The 22,615-nt window shown below is 53.2% G+C and overlaps 1 protein-coding gene across 1 annotated transcript in view; it reads right to left on the reverse strand.

Moving 5' to 3' along the window:
• SH3RF3 (SH3 domain containing ring finger 3) overlaps positions 1–14,183 on the reverse strand; it is a 148,500-nt gene extending 134,317 nt beyond the window's left edge. The window contains exon 1 of the mRNA XM_043470347.1: positions 12,038–14,183. Coding sequence (XP_043326282.1) covers positions 12,038–12,559 — 522 coding nt within the window. The 5' untranslated portion in view covers positions 12,560–14,183. The remainder of the gene's footprint in view (positions 1–12,037) is intronic.
• Between the last annotated feature and the right edge of the window lie 8,432 nt (positions 14,184–22,615).

Below are 22,615 nucleotides of genomic sequence, written 5' to 3' on the forward strand. Positions count from 1 at the left end.
CACATGTACCCTTCCATGTGTGTCCTTACATGTGCACCAGTACATGTGCACTCTTACACGTGTACCCTTGCTCATGCTCTGTTACACGTGCACTATTACATGTGCACTCTTACACGTGCACCCTTGCTCATGCTCTGTTACACGTGGACCATTACATCTGCACTCTTACACATGTGCTGTTACATGTGTGCTCTTACATGTGAGCCATTACACATGTACCCTTCCATGTGTGTCCTTACATGTGCACCAGTACATGTGCACTCTTAAACATGCACCCTTGCTCATGCTGTTACACGTGCACCATTACATGTGCACTCTTACACTTGTGCTGTTACATGTGTGCTCTTACACATGCACCATTACATGTGCACTCTTACACATGTGCTGTTACATGTGTGCTCTTACATGTGAGCCATTACACATGTACCCTTCCATGTGTGTCCTTACATGTGCACCAGTACATGTGCACTCTTACACGTGTACCCTTGCTCATGCTCTGTTACACGTGCACCATTACATGTGCACTCTTACACATGTGCTGTTACATGTGTGCTCTTACACATGCACCATTACATGTGCACTCTTACACATGTGCTGTTACATGTGTGCTCTTACATGTGAGCCATTACACATGTACCCTTCCATGTGTGTCCTTACATGTGAGCCATTACACACGTACCCTTCCATGTGTGTCCTTACATGTGCACCAATACATATGCACTCTTACACGTGCACCCGCACACATGTGTGGTTACATGTGCACCCTTACAAATGTGTTACATGTGCACTCTTACATGTGTGTTACATTTGTACTCTTACATGTACACTTATATGTGCACTCTTACATGTGCGCCATTACATGTGTACTCTTACACCATGTGTGCTACATGTGCACTCTTACATGTGCGCCATTACATGTGCACTGTTACATGGAAGCCACACTGAAGCTCAATGTTATAACTCAGGATTGAATCACAGACCCAACACTCTGCTTGAAATTAATCCTAAGTAGCAAAAGATGTGTCATCAAAGAAAGAGACACAACTTCAAATGCTACAATCATTCACCTTAGTCAACAGGGTGTGGGACCACTGACCAACTGGGAAGGACACCATGGGACACCCAGTCCCTGCCCAAGCCCACTCCAGCCGGAACCCAGGAACTGAATTTCTAATGAAATGCTAACTCTTCATTAAATCATGGAAAAGGAGTACGTCAAGGCACCACCCTGCTTATTCAACTTATATGCAAAGTACATCATGAGAAACGCTGGGCTGGATGAAGCATAAGCTGGAATCAAGATTGCCAGGAGAAATTCCAATAACCTCAGATATGCAGATGACAGGCTGCCCCTGCTGTCACCACACCAAGTCCCCAGAGCCTGTGTCACTGGAAGATCCTGTCACCTTGATGCTTCAGAGGGGCTCCTGGCATTGCCCACAGACCCTCCAAATCACATGGACACAGGTCGCTGGAAATGTAAAAGCAGGAGACGCCAGCCCTCTATCATGGTGTCTGGAGCTCTGCCAGCAGCCTGGTGCCCCCAGGGGGCTCTGCAGCCAGGAGTGGCCCTTGAACCATCACTGAGGCATGCTGGCCGGTGACAGACACAGCGGGCCTGGCGCCAGGCGTGGACCAGGGAGGCAAAGCACCCTGAGAATGTATTGTGCTGAGCAGTACTAGGTACACATTTGGGTGGAGTGGTTAAAAAAGACATATTATTAAGCCAATTTCATCTGTTACTTTTTGACTTCTGTAATGTGGCTATAGAAAATTGTAGGTTTCACAGGTGGTCTCCATTCTAGACCTGCAGACAGCACTGCCTGGAGGATAAAATCTAGAATTTGTGCCATCCAAAGGTTTTATCTGAACATGTGTAAATCCAGTAGCTTTTTGTGCATGTGTTTGAGCTGTGGAGGCACAGATGTCCAGGAGAAGATTCTGTATCTAGTCCGTTTCCATGGCCACCAGTGTGGAGCCCCAAGCAAGCACATCTGGCCCAGTTTTAACACTCAGTCCAGGGGGGTGCAGCCTCAGATGGACGGGAGAGGCTGCCATGTGAGGACAGTGGACAGAAGGACACTTCTGGGGACCCAGGTTCACTAACCGCATTTCCATAATGTTCGTTTCACCGTGTGAACACAGAGCCCTTCCAATGCAGGAAGACCCCACAGCCCCACCTCCCCAGCACAGGGCGGTCATCATGTCACCCTGGCCTCTGAGCCGAGCGGCTGCCCCTGGCTCTGGCCCTGAGCAACGGCGGGCCACTCTCACCTGCCCCTCAGGTGGGAAAGGAAGACTCTCTCCTCCCCACAGCCCTCCCTCCACATCTGCCCCTTCTGTTCCACCAGGAAATTCCCCCACCCACCTGCCTCTTTCACGATGTGGTAAAGACCGCAGGAACTATCCTGGCATCTCCCCAGTTGGGCATCCTGGTGAGGTGGAAACAATGGGAAAGAATCGGAACCCAGCTCACACCTCACCTTCCCGCCCTGTGTAGAGGGGCTCACAGCCCCAGCCCTCCACCCCAGCATGACCCCAGAAGAGCCCAAGTCCCTACACTCCTCTGGGTCTGCAAAGAAGGGGGGCAACCACAGTGCCCAAATCACTGAGTTGTCACAAGGACAGGTGGATTAATGAGTTGAATTTATTGCTTTTGTATGAAACTTTTCCCCAAAAAATCATTTATTAAGTGAATTAATGAGCAGAGCAGTGTCAGGCTCCTAAATAAAACGGCCAAGGATGACCCTCTGTCTCCAGCTCCCCTGGAGCCTCCTGTCCAGCTGCTCACTGACCCTCACTGGCCCTGATTACCTCCTTCCAGGACCAAGTCTGCTCCATGCACCTCGGGGTCCCAGGCCTCCATGCCCACACTCCCTCTCCACCTGGCTAGCCCTCCAGAGGGTAGGGCTTCCAGAAACGTCCTCCTGACTCCTCCAACCTCCCCAGCCTCTGTGGTTCAGGCCAGCACTGCCCACAGCCAGCGTCTGCACCACCTGGGGACTTTGACAAGCCAACGCCGGGCTGCACCCAGACCGAATGCATTAAGACCTCCAGACTGGGGCCATGCTGCAGCGTTTACAGGACTTTAGTGTGTAGCCCAAAACCAGGAGCACCAGGTTCATAAAGGACCACGGCTACAATCCTTTCAAGGACAGTTTCTTCCACAGAATAAAGACATCATCTATAGAATGCAGAGAGCTCACTTTTTTTTTTAACCTAAATTAATCCATCTAGAGTATAAAACACACACATCACAAAACATCTCCATTGCATCTGACATTTTTCAGCTGGCACCCCACTTGGTCTCTTGAAACACCCACACTCTGAGCTCCAGGGGGTCAGAGACCAGACCCTGGCCTCTGAGAGGCCATGGAGCCACGTGGACGCCTGGAGGAGCCTTGCAGGCCTCCTCCCCCGGGGACGCTGGTAGGGGGCACAGAGCAGACATTTGGAACAGTGACCTGGGCTCCTGTTCGTGTCTGTCGCCGCAGGAGGGGGCCTGCCTCCGGGCCTGTGAGGCGCTGCGGGAACCCCTGAGCTGAAGAGCAGATGACTGTCAACATGAATATTAATAGCAGCATAATTAACAACTGAGGTTGTCTGCCAGATGCTTGACTCTGATTAAAAGGAGTCCAGGAGCCAAGGCTCAGCAGGGCACACGGTTCTCTCAGCGTTGGACGGAGAGGTCTTTACGGTCAGGTGGGTGATGGCCAGGGCAGCGCTCAGCCCAGCCACTGGGCCCACTCCCCCAACCTGCAGAGACCCAAGCCCCCACGCCCACCCCCACCCCCCACTGCATCAATAAGGAAGGGACTGGGAGCCGAAGCTGGAATGTGCAGACGGGTCTCAGACCAGTGCTCACCTGAACTCAGCCTGCTCCACAGAGAACAGAAATAGGAATGCTGTTTTGTGGTGGAGTCACCAATCAGAACTGTTCCACAAGCTGTAAATTCACCTAAAATAAACTTCTAAACCATCATGGCCGCTGTCACTACAAATATCTGAGACTCAGGAGGACACCAGCTGTCCTGTGAGCAGCCACCCAACTGTCCACGGGCAGCAGCTTCAGACTGGTTCGCACCCTGCCTCCCCCGTCCCAGATGCAAGCTTTAGCTTGAGACACCATTACTTGCACACTTTTAAACACTGTGGTTTCTGCCTGACTAATGCCGTCTTTAATTATACATCATCGAGCACCTCGCTGGATCTAATGGGGTCTATTACTCATCAAAACGGCCCCATCAGCAACCACAGTCCCCAGAGCCAATAACTCAAGCCTCCCTCCATGTTTCACAAGTGCCCGCCTGCACCTGCCGACACCTGCACACACCTCGAGCCCCAACCTCTCACTAATTGGTCCAGAAGACACGACTGCATGATGCCAGCTTTCTACTGGTCCCATGAAGCCCAGTGACAGCTGGTGGCACTCGGGCAGCCACATGTCCAGGTCCTTCATGCCATGTGCTCTGCCCGGGCAGCACCCAGAAAGCCAGTGCTACCCGAGCCCTGTGGCAGCTGGTAGCAGAGCCAGAGGGGCCTGCTGGGACTGGACACATCGTGGGCACAGACAGGTCTTTCCTGTCACCACTGAACAGTTCAGTCCAGCTGGACGGGCTTTCTTAGCACACGACTCACTGTGAGGAAACTAAAGGTCAGCAGAAGTCAGCTAGTCCCCAAACTTTCATTCAAAGGGATGAAATGCCAACCAAATTAATAATGGTAAATGTGTAACATATAAAAATGATACATATATATTTATACTTCCTATATATTAGTATATGTGTATTTGTTGTTGTTCAGTCACTAAGTCATGTACAACTCTTTGCAACCCCGTGGACTGCAGCCCGCCAGGCTTCTCTGGCCTTCACTAGCTCCGAGTTTGCTCAAACTCATGTCCATTGAGTCAGTGACGCCATCCAACCATCTCATCCTCTGTGGCCCTCTTCTCCCCCTGCCTTCACTTTTTCCCAGCATCAGGGTCTTTTCTAACGAGTCAGCTCTTCGCATCAGGTGGCTAAAGTATTGGAGTTTCAGCTTCAGCATCAGTCCTTCCAATGAATACTCAGGGTTGATTTCTTTTAGGATGGACTGGTTTGATCTCCTTGCTGTCCAAGGGACTCTCAAGCGCCTTCTCCAGCACCACATTTCAAAACATTAATTCTTTGATGCCCAGCCTTCTTCATGGTCCAACACTCACATCCACACACGACAAGTGGAAAAATCATAGCTTTGACTGTACAGAACTTTGTTGGCAAAATGATGTCTCTGCTTTTTAGTACATTGTCTAGGTTTGTTGTAGCTTTTCTTCCAAGGAGTAAGAGTCTTTTATGTGTATGTATATACATAAATCCATTTACATATATTGAAACGTATTTGTCGCTGAGTGAGAATGAGTAGGTCAGGTTCTAATTCCAGACAATTTACCTAAACAACTGATGATTTACCTGTCATACTTGTAAGAGAAACTCAAGTTACTAAACCAAGTGCCCTAAGACCCAGAAGCAGAAAGATATAACTGGAAAGGTCACTCAGTGGACAATTAAGAAGCAAATCACTTTTGAAAGCACTGGGAACTGTGACAGTGTGAGACCTCGTACGGTCGACCCTCTTGAATAATTGACGCTGCATCTTTCTCTGGCCCCTTTATGCGGCTATGTTTAGAATTCCATTTAGTGCAGCAAGATTTTCACTCAACATGACTCAGATGTGTTGACCAAGCAGCAAAAGAAAAATAACAAATACACAAAGAGCATTTCTTTGCTGTCCAAGCATTGTAGCTTGTCCAGGGCTGGCCGGCGCAAGTGGACTGGGTTCTGTCTGCAGCATGCTGTCCATGCACCAGCTCCCTGGGCTTGCTGGACTCCAGTCCTCCCATCAGAGCTGGAGTCCGGCTCGAAGGAGCAGCAGCATGTGAGGAGAATCCGAATCATGCTGCTGCTTCACCTGCTCTTTTTAGTCCAGTTTTGTGTGGAGGGAGAAGGGAGCCACACCACAGTTTTTAAACCATTCACCACAGTCTCCACCTCTGTCTGACACGCTCGCATTCCAAGGTGAATTAGAATTCCAACAGGATAGACGTCACACGTGCATCAAGTACGTGAGATCGGAAGATCTTCCAAGGAAGGCAAATCAGATACAAAGTGACCTTGGTCTCTTCAAGCACCATAAAGTTAGAGCATTTCCCCAACTGAATCCTGCTGTTTTATTCCAAAAATGTACCTCGAAAAAGAGCATGTTAACTGTGAAAATAAAGGTTAAATACAGACTAAAGTGAAATGCACACTTGAAACAACTCTATAGTTGAGACTCAATCTCATCCTGTTCCAGCGAGCCCAAGGGCTCTCACGGGCTGGATGAGGGAACAACAGGGGTAAGTCTGGTCTGTAGAGGCAGGAGGTGCAGATGAGCCCCCCACTACTTCCTGCACAGTTGGGAGGTATAGACGAGACTCCCAACTCCTCTCCCCCCATCCCACTACCCCCATCCTGCAGAGGAGGAAGCTGTGCCCCCTCCCTCTCAGCAGAGCCCCAAGCAGCAACTCAGCACCCAGCAGGGTTATTAAGCTGCCTTCCCTAAAACAGATGACCTTTCGGGCTCTTTTTCAGTTCAATGAAGCTTGTAAGGATCAAGAACGCTACCTCAATAACAGATAAAACTTGGAGGCAATTTAAAGGTGAAACAGATTCAAGTCCTTAGACACTCCTCAACACTCAGAGATCCAGTCATGGGAACTGGATTTGAACCGACTTTGAACCTAGAGGTACAACATGTATGAGATACACACACACACTCACACACACACACACACACACACACACACATAATTTAGGATACCATATTCTGACTCCACTAGCAGTCAGGTGGGCCCGGGGAGCACACCTCAGGGGTGATTCGAGGTTTCCAGACGTGTGTGGGTGATGGTACCCAGCCGACAGTCCGGGAAATGTTGGTCCCCGCCTGCATCACCTCCTTCACCCACTAATGCAGACAGGCTCTCTCCCCCACTAATGAGAGGGCCCAGAAGAGCCAAGCCATCTAAACCCAGGGATGAACACATCCATCCTCACTGCCAGTCCTGGTTGTCCATCAAGTCCCCACGCACCCTCCTCACATGGCCCTCAGGAGCCCAAAGACCTGCCAACACCTGAGGTGGGTGGTGGGGCGCGGCCAGGGGGAGGTGAGCCTGGGTCCCAAACCCCAAGGAGCTGGGCTCCAATCATCAGGGATGGGGTGCAGGGTTGTGTGGTGTGGGGGGGAGTATGGTGGGGGGCGGCCGAGTTGGGTCTGCTCCCTGACCTCAACAGTGAATGCCTGACCTTTCACAGCGTCATGAGGCCCCTGCGACTGCTTTGAGACCCCTGCTGTCATCCCAGGATGGTGACAGAACAGGACGGACCAGGATGCCTCCCTGAGGACAGAACGGAGCCCTGGACAGACCCCAGGTGCCTGGGCCTCCACACTTAGAGCTGTCGGCAACCTGTCCCCAGAGCCACGGCCAACGTGACGCTCTCCCACCGGGACCCCCACCAGCACCTCACTCTGCACAGGCCCGCCCACAGGGCCCAAAACACCTGCAGCTGTGGGCAGAGTGACCTCAGGACCCAGCCTCCTGGTTTGGGACCAGAGTCTAATTGATCAGGTCTGTGATAGCGAGAGGTAGCTAATCCGGAAGCCAGTAGGCTGGTGTGTCCAGAGTTCACCTTCAAGGTCAGTTTCCATCTGCTAAGAAGCAGCCTCGCTGAGCTGAGGTTGGAAAGCAAGGAGACACACTTACACCGCCTGGCCCACCCACACACAGCAGGCGCTCAATAATGGCCTCGTGTCCCAGAGGAGCTGGTTCTGCATCCAGGGGCCTTCTAAAAACACGTCCCGAAGGACTTGGCATAACTCTTCCATCACAAAGGCTGGCGTCTGACCTGGAGACACAGTGGCCGCGGTCACCACTGCCTGCTCTCCTGGGAGCAGCTTGGCTTTCATAACCTCCAGGTCCCTTCTCTGGAGCCCCTGTGACACCCTAGACCACGCCACAGCCTCCCACCCTCAGGACACAGTCATGTCCTAGCCCTAACCCTCCACAGGACGGCCAAGGTGTGCACCCCACAGAGGGCTGCACCTGACTGGCCACTGTCCAGGTCAACACTCCTGCTAGGCAGGCTGGTGCTCACCAGGAGTCCGCTGTCTGGATTCTCAAGCATGTTTCTGCAAGCGTGCTTATATACTTACATACAGATACAACTCTAATTAAATAGTATGTAAACCAAAGGAATCTAAGTGCAGAAAAAGTAACTTCTTGGAAAACCAAGGTGATGACTTAGGAAAGACTTACCAAAGAGAGATGGCTTTAAAACTGTCACTTGGCAGGAACAAAAACAGAACACATTCAGGGGGAATTATTTAAAATCTTGAAGGTGCTCCACTCAGATTATTTTGAGTCTCTTAGTCCTCAGTCCATTTGAAAGAAACAAATAGGAAACCACAAACTGTGACTGTGGCTTAAACTAGAAAGGCAAGTTAGAACCCAGAGAACACTCTGATTCTGCATCCAAAATGTGGTGAATTATTGTATGTGTTTATAAGATAAAATAGCAAATGGACATCATTGGTGTGGTTCATTTCGCTGCTCCCATTACTGGGTCGCTCCCATTACCCGGACCCCATCTGGAGATACTGCTGGCCAAGAGGTACACAGGTTTCCAGCTTAAACAGCCCCAGGTACCTGCGGGCAAACTAATCAGACTCTAGCATTATGTTTTCCATCAGCAAGAGCCTTAGCCAAACCCTCCATAGGCCTTTAACTGTGATAATGTCCTTCCTTTAACCACCACAAAGTTCTGGCCAAAACCTGCCTGGCGCCTCCAGGAACCTCCTGAGAGTAGAATGGCTCCAGGCCCTAATGTCAGCTCCATCGGGGACACGCCTACCTGGTCACCCAGGATGGTGCCTGCGCAGTGCAGGTGTATGCCAAATACAAGCAAGAGATTTTCCCAAAAAATCACTCACAAAAAGACCGCAGTTCCTGATATCTGTGCCCTACTCATTCACATTAAAAAGTACTCTCTGAATTACTCAACTGGGAACCACAAAACCCTCTCAGAAAGACCAGTGGCCCTAAAAACCTCCATCAGTGTAGTTAGGGTGTTCGAGGGGTCACCTTGCAAAACTGTAAAACAGAAAAAAAAAAAAGCTTAGGCTGAGAAACTCAGCAATTGCAGTGGCAGCACATCCCACGGGCTAAGGCAACTCTGATAGCCACACAGGATGGTGGCATCTGCCAGCCTTGGGCGGTGGGCACCAAAACCACAGTGTAAGAGCTCCAGGGCAGCAGATTTAACTCATTTCTAACACCTTGTCCCAGGCGACACAGGTGTACGCAGAGCCCCACCCACCAGGCTGGAGGGTCTGAGCACCTCCAGTGAAAGATGCAAGTGAGGGTGTGGAAAGTGCTCCCAGAACCGAGTGGAGTTAAGTCCATTCCAGCATCTACCTGTCACTAAATTAACAGATATCTAAGCAGATACCTGCTAATCTACCCACCTAATAAAACACCCACATTTCCCCACTGACCCAAAGGAAGGTTCCTAGCTTCTCGCTGGGAAATGGGACTGTCTTATATTTAGTCACCTACTACTAAGGCATACATAGTACCCACTGATGACAAGTGCCCGTCTATGAAACAGCACTTGGCAACACCCAGATCCAGATTTATTCCAGTGGACAGTCAAGTACCTACCTGGAAGTGAGGCTCAGCTTAAGGTTTGCCTGCCACACTCACAGGGCTGCTAACAGTCCTCTATGCAGGACATCTCGTTGCCCAAGAAGACACCCGGCAATTATTGAAAACCAGTGGCTAAAATGCTAGATGATACTACAGTCCACATGGACGCTACTCTTTCTTTCCTCTCTGAAAATGATCAAATGTAATATCAGCTTTAATTCGGACCCTTCCTAAGACACAAGCTTAGTCTTGGTGAGAGGGGCCTGAAAGAAAGGACTGAGCTCACACTTAGGTAAAACAGGAAAATGAAAAAAGGAAATGTGTTCCAGAGTCTGCTGGGTTCAGACAGACCTGGACAGAATCTGTTTTCTGCACGTGTCCAGAAAGAAAGTCATCCCCAACTCCAGGAGACAAAAAATTAATTCTCTGGAACTAAGTGTCATCACTAAAAATTATAAGTTCAGCCCATTCACAAATGTCTTTAAGTGCCGCAAATGCCATGGATTCCAGGAGCTGCCTCAAGGCCTCCCACCCTCCTGATCAGATTCCATTCACAAAACGTCCTCAATAGAAGCATCATTCCAAAATCATTTAATTCTCTGAGCCAGAGGAGGTAACCCACTTGTTTCATTAAAAAAAGGGGGGCCTTCAGTTATAATACCTTAGACAATAACAGCAAGGCAGGAAAGAAAAGTTTGAAAATCTGTAACAAGAACACTTATACTGGATTTAATCACAATTAAAAACCAAATTAATTAACACAATCGGGCTTCCCTGGTGGCTCAGCAGTAAAGAATCTGCCTGCAATGCAGGAAACACAGGAGATGCCGGTTCCATCCCTGGGTCGGGAAGATCCCCTTGAGGAGGGTATGGCAACCCACTCCAGTATTCTTGCCTGGAGAATCCCATGGACAGAGGAGCCTGGTGGGCTACAGTCCATGGGGTCGCAAAGAGTCGGACATGACTGAAGCAACTGAGCATGCATGCAATTAATATCATCAATTCCCCTTCAGCAGTGATCCCATTTATAAATATTCCTTGACTATTCTTGACTTGAGAATGGTCGTTCCCCCTGATTCATAGGAAAAACCCAGTTTGGCAAAGTCTGACTTTTAACTCCAAAGCTTAACTAGCCAAGGGCTTAAGTTCCTAACCTCAGAGGCACTGCAGCGCTGAGCAATTCGGTGGAGACCTTCCCTCACTGCAGTACTTCAGATATAAGAAGGATTCATTAAATGGCTTCTGCACCACCAGACCTTTAAAAGGTCAAAAGCAGAAGGGTATGGCTGTGCTTTTTAAAGTGAATATTTGCAACAGATCAACAATCCTTTTAAGCTTTTCCACATTTAAACAAAACACGAAACACAAGTACTTCCTCATCTCTCACTTAAACCAGCATCCCACGGGCTGGCTTCCCCCAGCCACAGAGCCCAAGGTGGCCAAGGTGTGAAATGACACACTCTGAGTTGCTCTTGAAACAAAACCGCCGGAACCCTCCAGATACGGTCTCTGAAACAGAAGCAGTCCACATTGCACAACAGAGCTATACCAAAGGCAAAAGGAGAAAAACCCTCAAATAACAACCCAGTGGGAACATAGCAGGCCTGAGATCCCAGGACAGGACCAGGGCTGCCAGACAGGCCCGGTCCACCAAGGGCTGAGGCAGACATTCCTGGGCTCCAGGTTGACTTCTTCCCTCCTGCTAAACGGGTTTGCAGTGTGTGTTCTCCTAACCCAGGTGCACTGGCCTCTGCCAGACTCTCCCTTGCCACATACCAGGCAGGAAGGCCCCCCTGCTCCCCGTCCCCCTCCCAGCAGCCAGGACCTGGGAAATTCAGCAGGCACTAACTTCAGTCCAGGTGGGCAAGGGTGTACAGACGGTTAGCCTGGGGTCCAGGAGAAGACTATGTCCAGAGAGACCGAGGGCCCAGCAAAGTTACAGGTGGAGAAACAGGTCCAGTGCGCAGGGGACTGGATGGGGACAGGGGACAGGGAGTCCTGGCCACACCAAGGGATGGTGGGGGGCCACTGATACACACACAGGCCACATAACAAGTGCAGGTGGCCACAGGGATTCCAGAGGGGGAAAACAGACGTCAGCTCACAAGGAGAAGTTGGAAGGGGGTGGGATGGGAGCACAGTGATGCCCCAGAGTTGGCAAGCGGGACTCGGAGGGCTACACCCACGGAGTCGATGGAGGGAAGCCAGCCGAGAAAGAAGCACAAGGTGAAGGCCATCGTGGAACAGCTCTGGTCCCCTGCCCCTCCGCACTGCCCCCTGCCCCCAACACACTCACAACTCGGAGAAGCGCACACCCACCTTTGCTGGGGGCGTGCTCCTGCTGGTCGCCAGCTCGCGCAGGCTGGAGGTGGCGCCGGTCGCTGCGGGGAGGAGGACTGGGGAGCCAGGAGAGCTACCCCCGCCACCCGCGAGAGCCGAGGCCACCCCCGGAGCGGGGCTGGGGCCCGGGCCAGGACGCGCGGGCGGACTGCTGCCGGGGCTGGCTCCGGCGCGGGGCCGCTGGCGGATGCCGTCCAGCAGGCGCACCAGCAGGATGTTGGCGGGCAGCTCGTCCACGCCGCAGCCCACCAGGATGCGGCACTCGGGGCAGCGCAGCTCGCGACGCGAGCTCACGATGCTCTCCAGGCAGCGGCGGCAGAAGGTGTGTTGGCAGGGCAGCACCTTGGCCGTCGTGTCCAAGCGTTCCAGGCACACGGAGCACTCCAGCAGGTCCAGCAGCGACGACTCGTCCATGTCCCCGCCCAGCCTGTCGCCGTCGTCTTCTCTCTGCGCCGCGGCGGCCGCCCGGGATGCGCACAGCCTGGGCGCTCCGAGCAGCATGGGGGCGGCGCCGGCGGCGACCGCGCGCACCTTTAGGTCCCGGGGCCGTTGCGGGCGCTGCAGCGGGCAGTGGGCGCCAGGGTCGCGCCTGGACGGCCGCTGGGGGACCGGGCTACACGGCGACTTCCTTCTCTGAGGCTGGCAGCGCCAAGGGGTACCAATCGGCCTGCGCGGCAGGGACCGGAGCTCCGAGTCCCGCAAGACCCCTCCGGACCGCCAAGCCCACCCAGTGCTTCGGAGCGCAGCGCCCGCAGATGCGGGCTACACCTGTCCCTCTTCTGCGAGTCCGGCCGGCACGGGTTCCAGCGGCGCCGCCGGGCGGGCAAGACACCCGGCGGCTCTGAGCTCTCAGCCGCCAGTCCGATCCCGGGAGAGGCGGGGGCGCGGCGTGCGCGCTCCCCCGCACTGCCTCGGTGCGCCCTGGGCCTGCCCGCGAGCCGCTGCCCAGCGGGTGCAGCCAGACCCCTCCTCGTCCTCGGCCGCGAGCACGTGCGCGGGGAGCGCGCGGAGGTCACGGTCACTGCGGGGCGCCGGGAAGGGGCAGCCGCGCCCTGGACTTGCCCCGCCTGGAGCAGGCCGGACACCAGTCCTGCCCTTAAGGCACCTTCAGCGCCCCCAGGAACTCCGGGGCGCTCCCCAGCGCAGGCCCGGGCCTGTCCCCTCTGGCGACCGAGCCTCCTGCGCTCTCCGTAAGCCTCGGAGCGGGATGTTTCCGCCTGACGCTGCAGCGAAGGAAAGTTTGGGCGGCGCTATCCCGACCGCCTCCTTGGGCAGCGCCGGCCAGCAGCCTGGGGACGCAGCCAGCACCCGGGCATCCTCCTCGACGACGGCCGGTCCCCTGCCCGGCGGCGCGCGGAAGTGACAGCCCCACCGGGTGGGCGCGCGGGGCGCCGGGCGAGGCGAAGGGGGGAGGGCGCTGGGGTCCTCCCCGCGACGCGGGTCCGAGGCTGCCCCGCTGCCCGCCGGACCCCAGTCCGGCACGGGCCGCCCTGGGGACGCGCTCGATCCCTCCTCCGGAGGCGCAGACGAGGGGAGCCGCGGTCTCCTTCCCGGCGCCCGCCTTCGGGCGCGTCAGAGCGACGCAAGAGCGCACGGAGGCCCGGGGGCCGCGGGGCCGCGGCCGGTGGTGCAGATTCCCTGCCGAGCGCTGCCCCCTCGTGGCCGCTCTGGGCCCCGCCGGGGCCGGCACAGCCTGGTCCAGGGTTGGCCCGCGGACCCTGCACAGCCCAGGACTGGGCTACCAAAGAAAGGCGCTGGGGCCTGACTGACGGTCGGGCTGTCTTGAGGTTTGTGAAGCTAAGTGTGGCTTTTTTGACTTTTCAGGGAGAAAATAATATCTGTTGTGGCGTCAATGCCAAAAACGTTCATCTTTTTATTTAATCCTCTAAACGGCCCTATGAGATAACTAACCTCATTTTTGCTTGCAAGGAAAATGAAGCTTATGCTTATGAAATCATTGCATCTGGATTTTTTAAATCTTTGTGTCTCCAAAACCGAATGCATAGAAAAGATCTCAGTCCACTGTGATACAAGCTCCCGACAAACCACGTATTTTTACACTGGAATATCCCCAATGCCTAGGGAAATACCTGGCACATAGTAGGTGTTCAATAAACATTTGTGGAATTAATGGAAAAATGGTCTCCAAGTCATTGCCTATTGGTGATTTGAATGCACAGCTTAGCATCTTAGTTCGGGGTGTCCAGATTTGTATGTGTATTCATGCATGCTAAGTCGCTTCAGTCGCCTCTGACGCTTTGTGACCCCATGGACTGTATGTAGCCCACCAGGCTCCTCTGTCCGTGGGATTCTCCAGGCAAGAATACTGGTTGCCATTCCCTTCTCCTGGAGATTCTCTCGACCCAAGGATTGGATCAGCATCTCTTATGTATCCTACAGTGTGAAGTAGGTTCTTTACGACTAGCACCAACTGGGCAGCCAATCCTGAGTCATACACTCAGTCTATTATCCATGTACTTGAGCACCCATTCACCATGTAGGGCACAGCCCTGGCCGCAGAGAGTCAGCAAGAGAAAGTTCACAGCACATCCTCAGAACTTGCTGTCAGCACGGAAATGTCGCCATGAAGGGCAGCCTGGAGGGCTTCAAGGAGGAGGCGTTCAGTCTCATGAAGGAGGCGAAAGGACTCCCAGGCAGGGCATCTGCAAGGTCAAAGCTACACTGTGAGGAGCAGAGAAGACACCTGATTGGCAGGAGAACAGGGAACAATGGGTGTGTGAGTACAGCACAGGCTGATGGTGGAGCAGGAGGAAGTCAGGCTTGGTGACCAGCCAGCTTGAGGATGCATGGGTCTTGGGAAGGCTTGGGTGGGCAGCCCTGAATGTGGTCTTTTGGGACAAGGAGGAATCTGACTCAGGAGAGATAGCGTGATGACAGCAGACATGTACTTAATGCCACTGAACACCTAAAATGGGTGAGCTGGTATATTTCATCACACTGTAAAAATAAAAAAAAAAAGCCTCAACAGGGTCTCTGGGGCTGAGGACTGTGGCCTGCGAGGAGGATGAGCAGAAGCAGTTGGAAATACAGGAACAGCCGCCACACACCCCACAAGGTGAGTTAACAGGAGGCCTCTACTTTGCAGGGGAGGAGACCTGGGCACAGAGAGGACAAGTGAGTCACCGATGGTCACACAGCTGCTCAGTGGAAGAGTCAGAACCTGCATCCAAAGGGTGGAAATCCAGAGTCAGTTTCATATGTGCCCAGCTCCTCAAGCTCATGAACAAGGCAAGCACTGAGGTTTATCAGGTTGTAGGCAGCCAGGAGCCCCAGGCAGTGGATGGCGAGGGAGAGCAGAGCCATGGGTACCTGGTGCCATGGGCAGCGGGGAGAAGCAATGCCTGGGAGCCCTGAGACAGGGCCATGGAGGGGTAGGGAGAGAGCAGAGGGGCCTGAGGAGGGTGGGCCCCTGCCAGTGAGCAGGGCTGGGGACGCAGATGTGAGCCAGGCTGACCCCAGGAAGCCTGGGGAGACTGGTGCCCCCGCCTCCGCAGCCAGATCACATTCCATGCAGGTTGCCTGCGTTCTCACGGCTGTCCATTGCTAGTGAGGCAAGACCACCTGCCCTACTGCTTGATGGGGCCCCCAGAGACACAGTGCAGCTGTGGTGGGGGCTGTCAGGTCCCGAGGTCACTCTCCCCGCAACACCCGGCCCAAGCCCAGCACTGGGCTCTCTGCGCTGGGCAGAGGCGGAGGCTCCAAACACCAGGCATGATCCTGGATGGCAGGACAGTTCCCTTGGCCTTGGGAGAGACAACACTGTATGGTGCCTGAGTGCCTGGAGGCATGGAGCTTTGCTGGCCAGGGAACTCTTTATTGGCTGACTACTCTGTTTGTATCCTTCTTCTCCTGCTATAGCTTCCTGGGCTCCCCTCCCAAACAAGCCACATGCCTCCAGACCTGCCCTGAGGACCTGCTTCTGGGGACACTGAAACCAAAGCAGGTGCTGAATGCCAGGTGAAGGGTGGGCAGCCTGTAACCGCCAGCCCCTTCCCTCCCATTTCCCTGGATACCTGCTCCTCCGTTAACCTTATCTTCTCCCCCATGAGGCACAGATGCTCTGTCTCCCTTTCCTGAATCCATGCTCCTGCATGACTGGATTGAAGCTCGCATCCTCCCCACGAGCAAGCAGGTGGTGTGCACACCAGAGGAAAGAAACACCTCTGCTGGCCAGGGAGGAATGAGGGAAGGGGTGGGAGGCACCATCAAGACCCTCAGCAGAGCACAGGGGCTGGGATAAGAAGCCAGACAGCCGGTCTTATTTCGGGCACGAGTCTGAAGTGCTGGCAGCCCCGGAGGCACAGTGATGTGAACAGAACTCTGGAGGGAAATCGGAGCCTGGCGTGCAGGAATGGGAGAGATTTTCCTGGAGGTGACGGATGAGGCCGCGGGTGAGAAGAGGAAGCTGCGTTCCTTCCTTGGATCTGGAAGGGAAGAATCTTCCTGCCTTCTGCTCAGAGGATGAGGATGAGGCCAGGGAGCCTGTGGCAGGGGGTACCCTCAGTCACTGCGACACGGTCCATCTGCGGGTGGCAAAATGCTCACAGGTGTGAGGAGTGCTTCGCAAATGATGCAGAGGGGATGACAGAGCATCCGTCTTGGGTTCACAGGACATGTGCTGGTGTTTATGTCTGAGGCTGTGGCTCCACGTAGTTTCAATATAAATATCATTAGTCCAAGGTCAGGATGCGTCCTTGCTCTGCAGAAGCCCATGTTTGCTTCCTTACCTTGGGACACCTGGACACCTGGCTGGGCAGAATGTGAGCTGCTTAAAGCAGAGGAGCCACTCTGAGGGCCATGGTGGAGGGAGGCTGGGGTGTCTCTCCTGGGAAGAGACACCTGAGCTACAGGCAGGTGAGAGGGAGCCGTCACTGCTGGGGCGACTCTGACCCGACAGGAGCCGCTTCCCCCAAATCTCTGGGGACATCAAGTGAGAGGCTGAGTTGGTTTCCAGTCCTCCCAAGCCCTCGCCAGGATACTTTCAGACTGAAGGCTGGTGGATGGAGAGGTGACCCTGCAAGAAGCGGCAAGGATGGTCTGAAGCTCAGGTCTTGGTGCTCATGGATAGCCGACCCAGTGAGCACATGGCCGAGGCTAAAAGACTGCCCCTCCCTGCCCGGACTAACATCTGGGGACCATGGTCTGAGTGAGGATGATTCCAGGAGGTGCCCCCGGGAACCCTGCTGCCTGAAGGTGGCTGTGGGCAGGGACTGGCCTCAGAATATCTCAGGGTCTTCCCCGCTGAGCCAGGTGTAAGAGAGGGTGACGCCAGAACCCAGGCAGGCTGGGTCCTGCCGGGTGACTGCCGTGGAGAGGGAGCCTGCCCCTCGGGGTGGGGATTCATGGGTGACACAGAGAGGGGTCCAAACCAGACTCTGGGCTTCCCTCAATTCGATCCAGTAGGACCTTGAGTGAATTTGCTCAAACTGACAGAGCAGGCCATTCAGTTAAATAAACAAGTCAGAATTGCCTGCGCTCTGCAGGAAGGACCACGGCTCACAGGCGGGGCTTCTCCCCGCCAGCAGTTTCCATAGCACTGGGACAGAAATATTGCAAGTGCTTTCAGGGATTAAAAATAATCCTGCCATTGCCTGTGTTTTGTTCACAGCCTTCAAAAGAATTATAATAGATTCTCCTGCAATCTGGAGACATAACACTTTATTTCAGTCTGGCCCCAGATCTCAAAGATACTTGAAGCTGTGTGCCATCAGCTAAAGCACAGGGACACGTTTAACCCAATAAAGAAACTCCCATGTTTAAATTACAGTCATAGGCAAAATGAATGAAAATTGAATATAAAGAAAATCTTCCTGAATAATCACAGCATAATTGACATTGACTAATATTTAATATCTGAATCCATGTCTTGGCAGAAGTACATCTTAGATCACCCAAGGGGAGGCTGTCAATTATAAATGATACTGATGTGTTTTCTAGAAAAATGTGAAATGCTTATGAAAGACATAGTGCTAATGTAGAAGAATCAATCTCACAAAGAAGAAAAATGGAGCCTTTTCTCAGGTAAGATAATGCTCGCCTCCTTCCGAGGAAAGATTAGGATTGTGTGGCTCTGCCAAGCACTCTTTCTAATATGAGCTGAGGTGAAACACGTGGACCTTCTGGGTAAAAAGCATGTTGAAGGCCTGTATGTGCCTCTGTGGACAGGACACACCGCTCACTCACGGAGGGAGAAGGGATTGGGGACCCTTCTGCAAAAATGGGGTCACAGCCTCACATGTGCTAGGGATGAGGCTTCCCCAAGAAGTTCCCGAAAAGCAGCGGGGACTCAGAGAGACTCAATGACGGCTCGTCAGGATATCTCCCCTCCTGTCTCACACCCGCTCCTGCAGCCTAGGGGCCAGGCCAGCTTGGGCCTCCATCCACACCATCCTCTTCAGTGATGCTGTGAAGTCCCTCCAGCTTCCCCTTCTGGGTGCCTGCATCCTCTTCCCCAGGCAGCAAGGAATGAGTGCGGACGCTGAACCCGGACTAGGAACACTTGAAACCCAGACTTTGATTTGTTTTCTGCTAAGAATCCTCCTGGTAGGCCCGGGATGGACCCTCACCGTCTATGTAGGCTGTCCTGGGGCATCAGGACATCAGATGTGGTCCAGTGTGTGGTCCAGTGTCTGCGCCAAGTGGAAAACAGCCCAAACTTAGAGGCTTGAAACCAGGACACCATTTATCCTGCTCACAGATTTGTCCCTTGGGCTTAGCGGGGCAACTTCTCTCCCTGGCTCGGCCACAAGGCCCACATGCCTGGCCTACAGTGTGGTCCATGGTGACCAGTCCCTGGGAGTGAGCGGGGCATGGGCAGCGTAACCCCTCAGAAGTCACAAAGGCCCCTCTCTGCCCCTGCTCACCCAGCAGTGGGCCCAGCATCTCGTCGGTGTGAAGAGCTGCAGACAGGCAGGCCCCCTCCAGATGAGGGCCAGGATTGAGGTGTCAGAACGTATGATGGAAATGTCGATTTTCCTGGGAGAACAGCATCTCCCAGCTCAGTGGATTTGCAGCCTCCTTCCAGAGGTGGGCCCTGAGCTGCTGGAGAAACTGTGAACAGAGTCAGTGAGCTTTCCCTCTGGGTCAGTCAGAGCCAGCTCTGGTTGCAGTCTGATATTCAAATATTCAGTGGTGGAATGGGTGTGTCATAGCATTTCCAGCCATTAAATTCCCACAATAAAGCTGTATTTCAGTTATCAATAAACATAAACCTTTGAGGACTTCCCTGGTGGCTTATTGGTAAAGAATCCACCTGCCAATGCAGGAGATTCAGGTTCGATCCCTGATCCAGGAAGATCCTACATGCAGAGGGGCAGCTAAGCCCGTGGGCCACAACTACTGAGCCTGTTCTCTAGAGCTCATGCGCCACAACAAGAGAAGCCACTGCAGTGAGAAGCCCATGTACCACAACTAGAGAGTAGCCCCCACTCTCTGCAACCAGAATAAAGCCTGCACAGCAACAAAGACCCAGCACAGCCAAAAATAAATAATGAATCGATAAATCAAAATAATTTTTAAAAATTTAAAAAAAACCCATAAACCTCTGAAAGTACAGATCCACATGTAGAAAATGGGCTACCACGTGACAGGTCGAGAGAGGCAGGATTTCGATCATGATGAGGAATGGTGGTCTATTAACTCAGAAACAGAGTGGACTGCCCGCAAAGCAGGAAGTCTCTCAGCTCAGCATGAAAATATTCAAGCAGTAACAGAGTCATACTGTGTACGCATTTGTTAGGGTAATGATGGTTTCTGCAGTAAACAAACACCATGTTTTCTGTGGGTGGACACAGTGCAGGTCCGCTTCTGACTCGTGTGTAGGGCAGCGTCCCAGGTGGCAGGGGTGATGGTGCGGGACCCACACCCTGCATGGTGCTGCCTGGCCTGCTCGGGGTTCAGAGCCCCCTGCAGCTGGAGGACTGGGCCTTAATGACACACCTCACCTCTGCTCCAGGCTTTCCAGGTGATGCTGGTGGTAAAGAACCTGCCAATGCAGGAGACATAAGAGGCACAGGTTTGATCCCTGGATCAGGAAGATTCCCCTGGAGGAGGGCATGGCAACCCAATCCAGTATTCTTGCTGGGACAATCCCATGGACAGAGGAGCCTGGTGGGCTATAGTCCATGGGGTCGCACAGAGTCACACGTGACTCAACAACTTAGCACACACACACCTCTGCTCCCATCCTCCTACATGAACTGTTCCTGATCTCACCTGATGCAGGAAGGCGTGGATAGCTGCCTCCCAAGACCATCCCATGCCCAACCTTCCAGTAACCGCCAGCCCACGCTGACCAGCAGATCACAGGTGGAGGGAACCCTGTACTGGCCACTATGAGCCAGTTATCCTGCAGGTGCCCACAGCACCAAGCCTGTGATACTAGCAACACACGTTCTACATGCTGCTGACACTGGGTTGGGAGAGTTAGTCTCAGTCCCAGGAATTATTCTGTGGGTTGGAATCTGAGCATGGCATGGGAGGAAGCCCTCAAGCACCCAAGCATCTCTGGGGGCCGCAGGACTGGGATGTGGACATTCAGAACTCAGACAAATGCCAGCTGCCCCTGTCAGGCGTTTAGGGTCAGGCAGGCCCTGTTGTAACTCCCAGCGTGCTGGTCCACTGCCCGTCCACGCGGAGCCAGTGCTACTTCCTGAAAGAAGCGGTGAACCCTGCTTCCAGGCACTCTAGGAAGAAAACCATCCCTGTAGGCCTTCATTTATCATCCACCTTCTGCCTGTTGTACAGAAATGCCCTGTGCATCAGAGTCCTGCCTTCCCACTCTACGGTCTGGCCGGTTGTCACAAACAAGACAGAAAAAGGCGACGGTGCAAGGACCATCCTGGGATCCTCAGGAGCAGAGAGGTACTACGTTCAGAGCCTTTTGTAAAGAACTTCCGGCACAGAGCCAAGGAAAGGGGGGCTATGGAACTCTGCTCAATTCTCCAAGTATGTGGTGGCAGAATTAAAGATCAAAAGTTCTTTTTATGATGATGAGAACAGAAGGACCACAGAAAAATTTTTGATTCATTCCAAGACTACTGTCTTCAGGAAAAGAAAATTGATTCAATATCCTTTTAAGTTCACCTAATTGCATCAGGATTAGCCGAAACGAATCTCTAATCTATTGATACGAGTTAAATATAATTTGCACCCACATTTATGAAGCCTTCTTTTGCCTGTAAAGTACAATGAGAAGGTAAGAATCCACATTCGTGTAAATAGAAAACATACTTTTATTAATCAGCAGTGGGCTGCATTTGAAGGAAGCAATTTAATTAAATCTGCAACGCAAAGCATAACAGGTTGCAGGAAGCCCATTCACTCCTGGATTTCCTGTCTGCCTGCCTGGGAGCCATTGCTCGCCTGCACTAACCTGGGTCACCTGCAGTTAGACACAAATGCCATTTTAAGAAGCCATCAAGGTCCTGAATTAAATCAGATCCTCAGGATCGGAGCCCCACACCATAGCCTCTCCTCAGGCCTCTCTGTGCCCTCTCTGTGGGCGGGAGGGGGCTGGCGGGGGGGGGCGGGGGCGGGGAGGTGGGGGGTGGTTCCTGGGGCACATGCTTTGGCTGGACGCCATTTCTGCTTCCATGTCTTCATTTCCATCTTTTTAACGTTGTTTCGTGCTTAGCAACCACATAAATACTATGGATGAACTGCCCAGTGTGGGCTCTCTTACATCTTCATCAAAGTGATGTCGTCCACAGTAATTGGCAGAGCTCAGGGTGGAGCAGCCGCCTCCCTGCCCCCACTTCCGACGCATGCGCAGCCAATTCCTTGTGGTCAGGTGCCCCTGAGGGATGCTCTCAGAGAGGAAGATACTATCTCGATTCTGAGATGGAGACTGAACTCCTGTCTGGCAGGAAACGTGAGGAAATTTCCCTAAACCCAACTCTTCTTCTGGTTAAAATTCAGGGAATTCTCTTTACCTCTGCTTTGCAGATTCTCTTCTTTCGAGGACTTCACCTGACTGGCTATTTAATGAGCTCCCAGGTGGGCGCAAGGAGGGCCGGCTCTGGTCCAGGCGTCATGATACTGGGCTGGAACTGCCATAGCCCTAGAGGTGCCCAGCTCACAGCTGCCACCTCTGCTGCCCTGGGCCCTGGCTTCTCACACCAGGGTCCCTTCTTCCTTCGTCATTTAGAGACCTCGCTCCTACGCAGAGAAGCTGACAAAATCCATGAGAAGGGTCCTTCTGTGCCAAATGGTCCTCCTCTGAGGACAAGCTGTGGGCCCTTCTCCTGCCCTCAAGTTAAGTCTTAGGAAAGCCCTCTTGTGCTCGTCTTCCTGGTTTCACAGGCCTCAGCTCATTCTGATCTCAAACATCCCTGGCAAGATTCTGACAACATCTAGGTCACCCCCCTCAGCCCTCAGCCCTCACCCCTGCAGGAAACAGAGATGAGAAGCCTCAGCCTCTTAGAAGCCAACAGGAACAGCAGGGCCATGGCCAACCTCAAAATGGTCTCGGGCCAGTTTGTAGAAACTTCAGGAAGGTGAAGGATGTGGAGTTCAGCCCATCTGGCCATTCACACT

The sequence above is a fragment of the Cervus canadensis genome, chromosome 5, assembly GCF_019320065.1.
Source record: "Cervus canadensis isolate Bull #8, Minnesota chromosome 5, ASM1932006v1, whole genome shotgun sequence".
In the NCBI taxonomy this organism is placed as follows: Eukaryota; Metazoa; Chordata; class Mammalia; order Artiodactyla; family Cervidae; genus Cervus; species Cervus canadensis.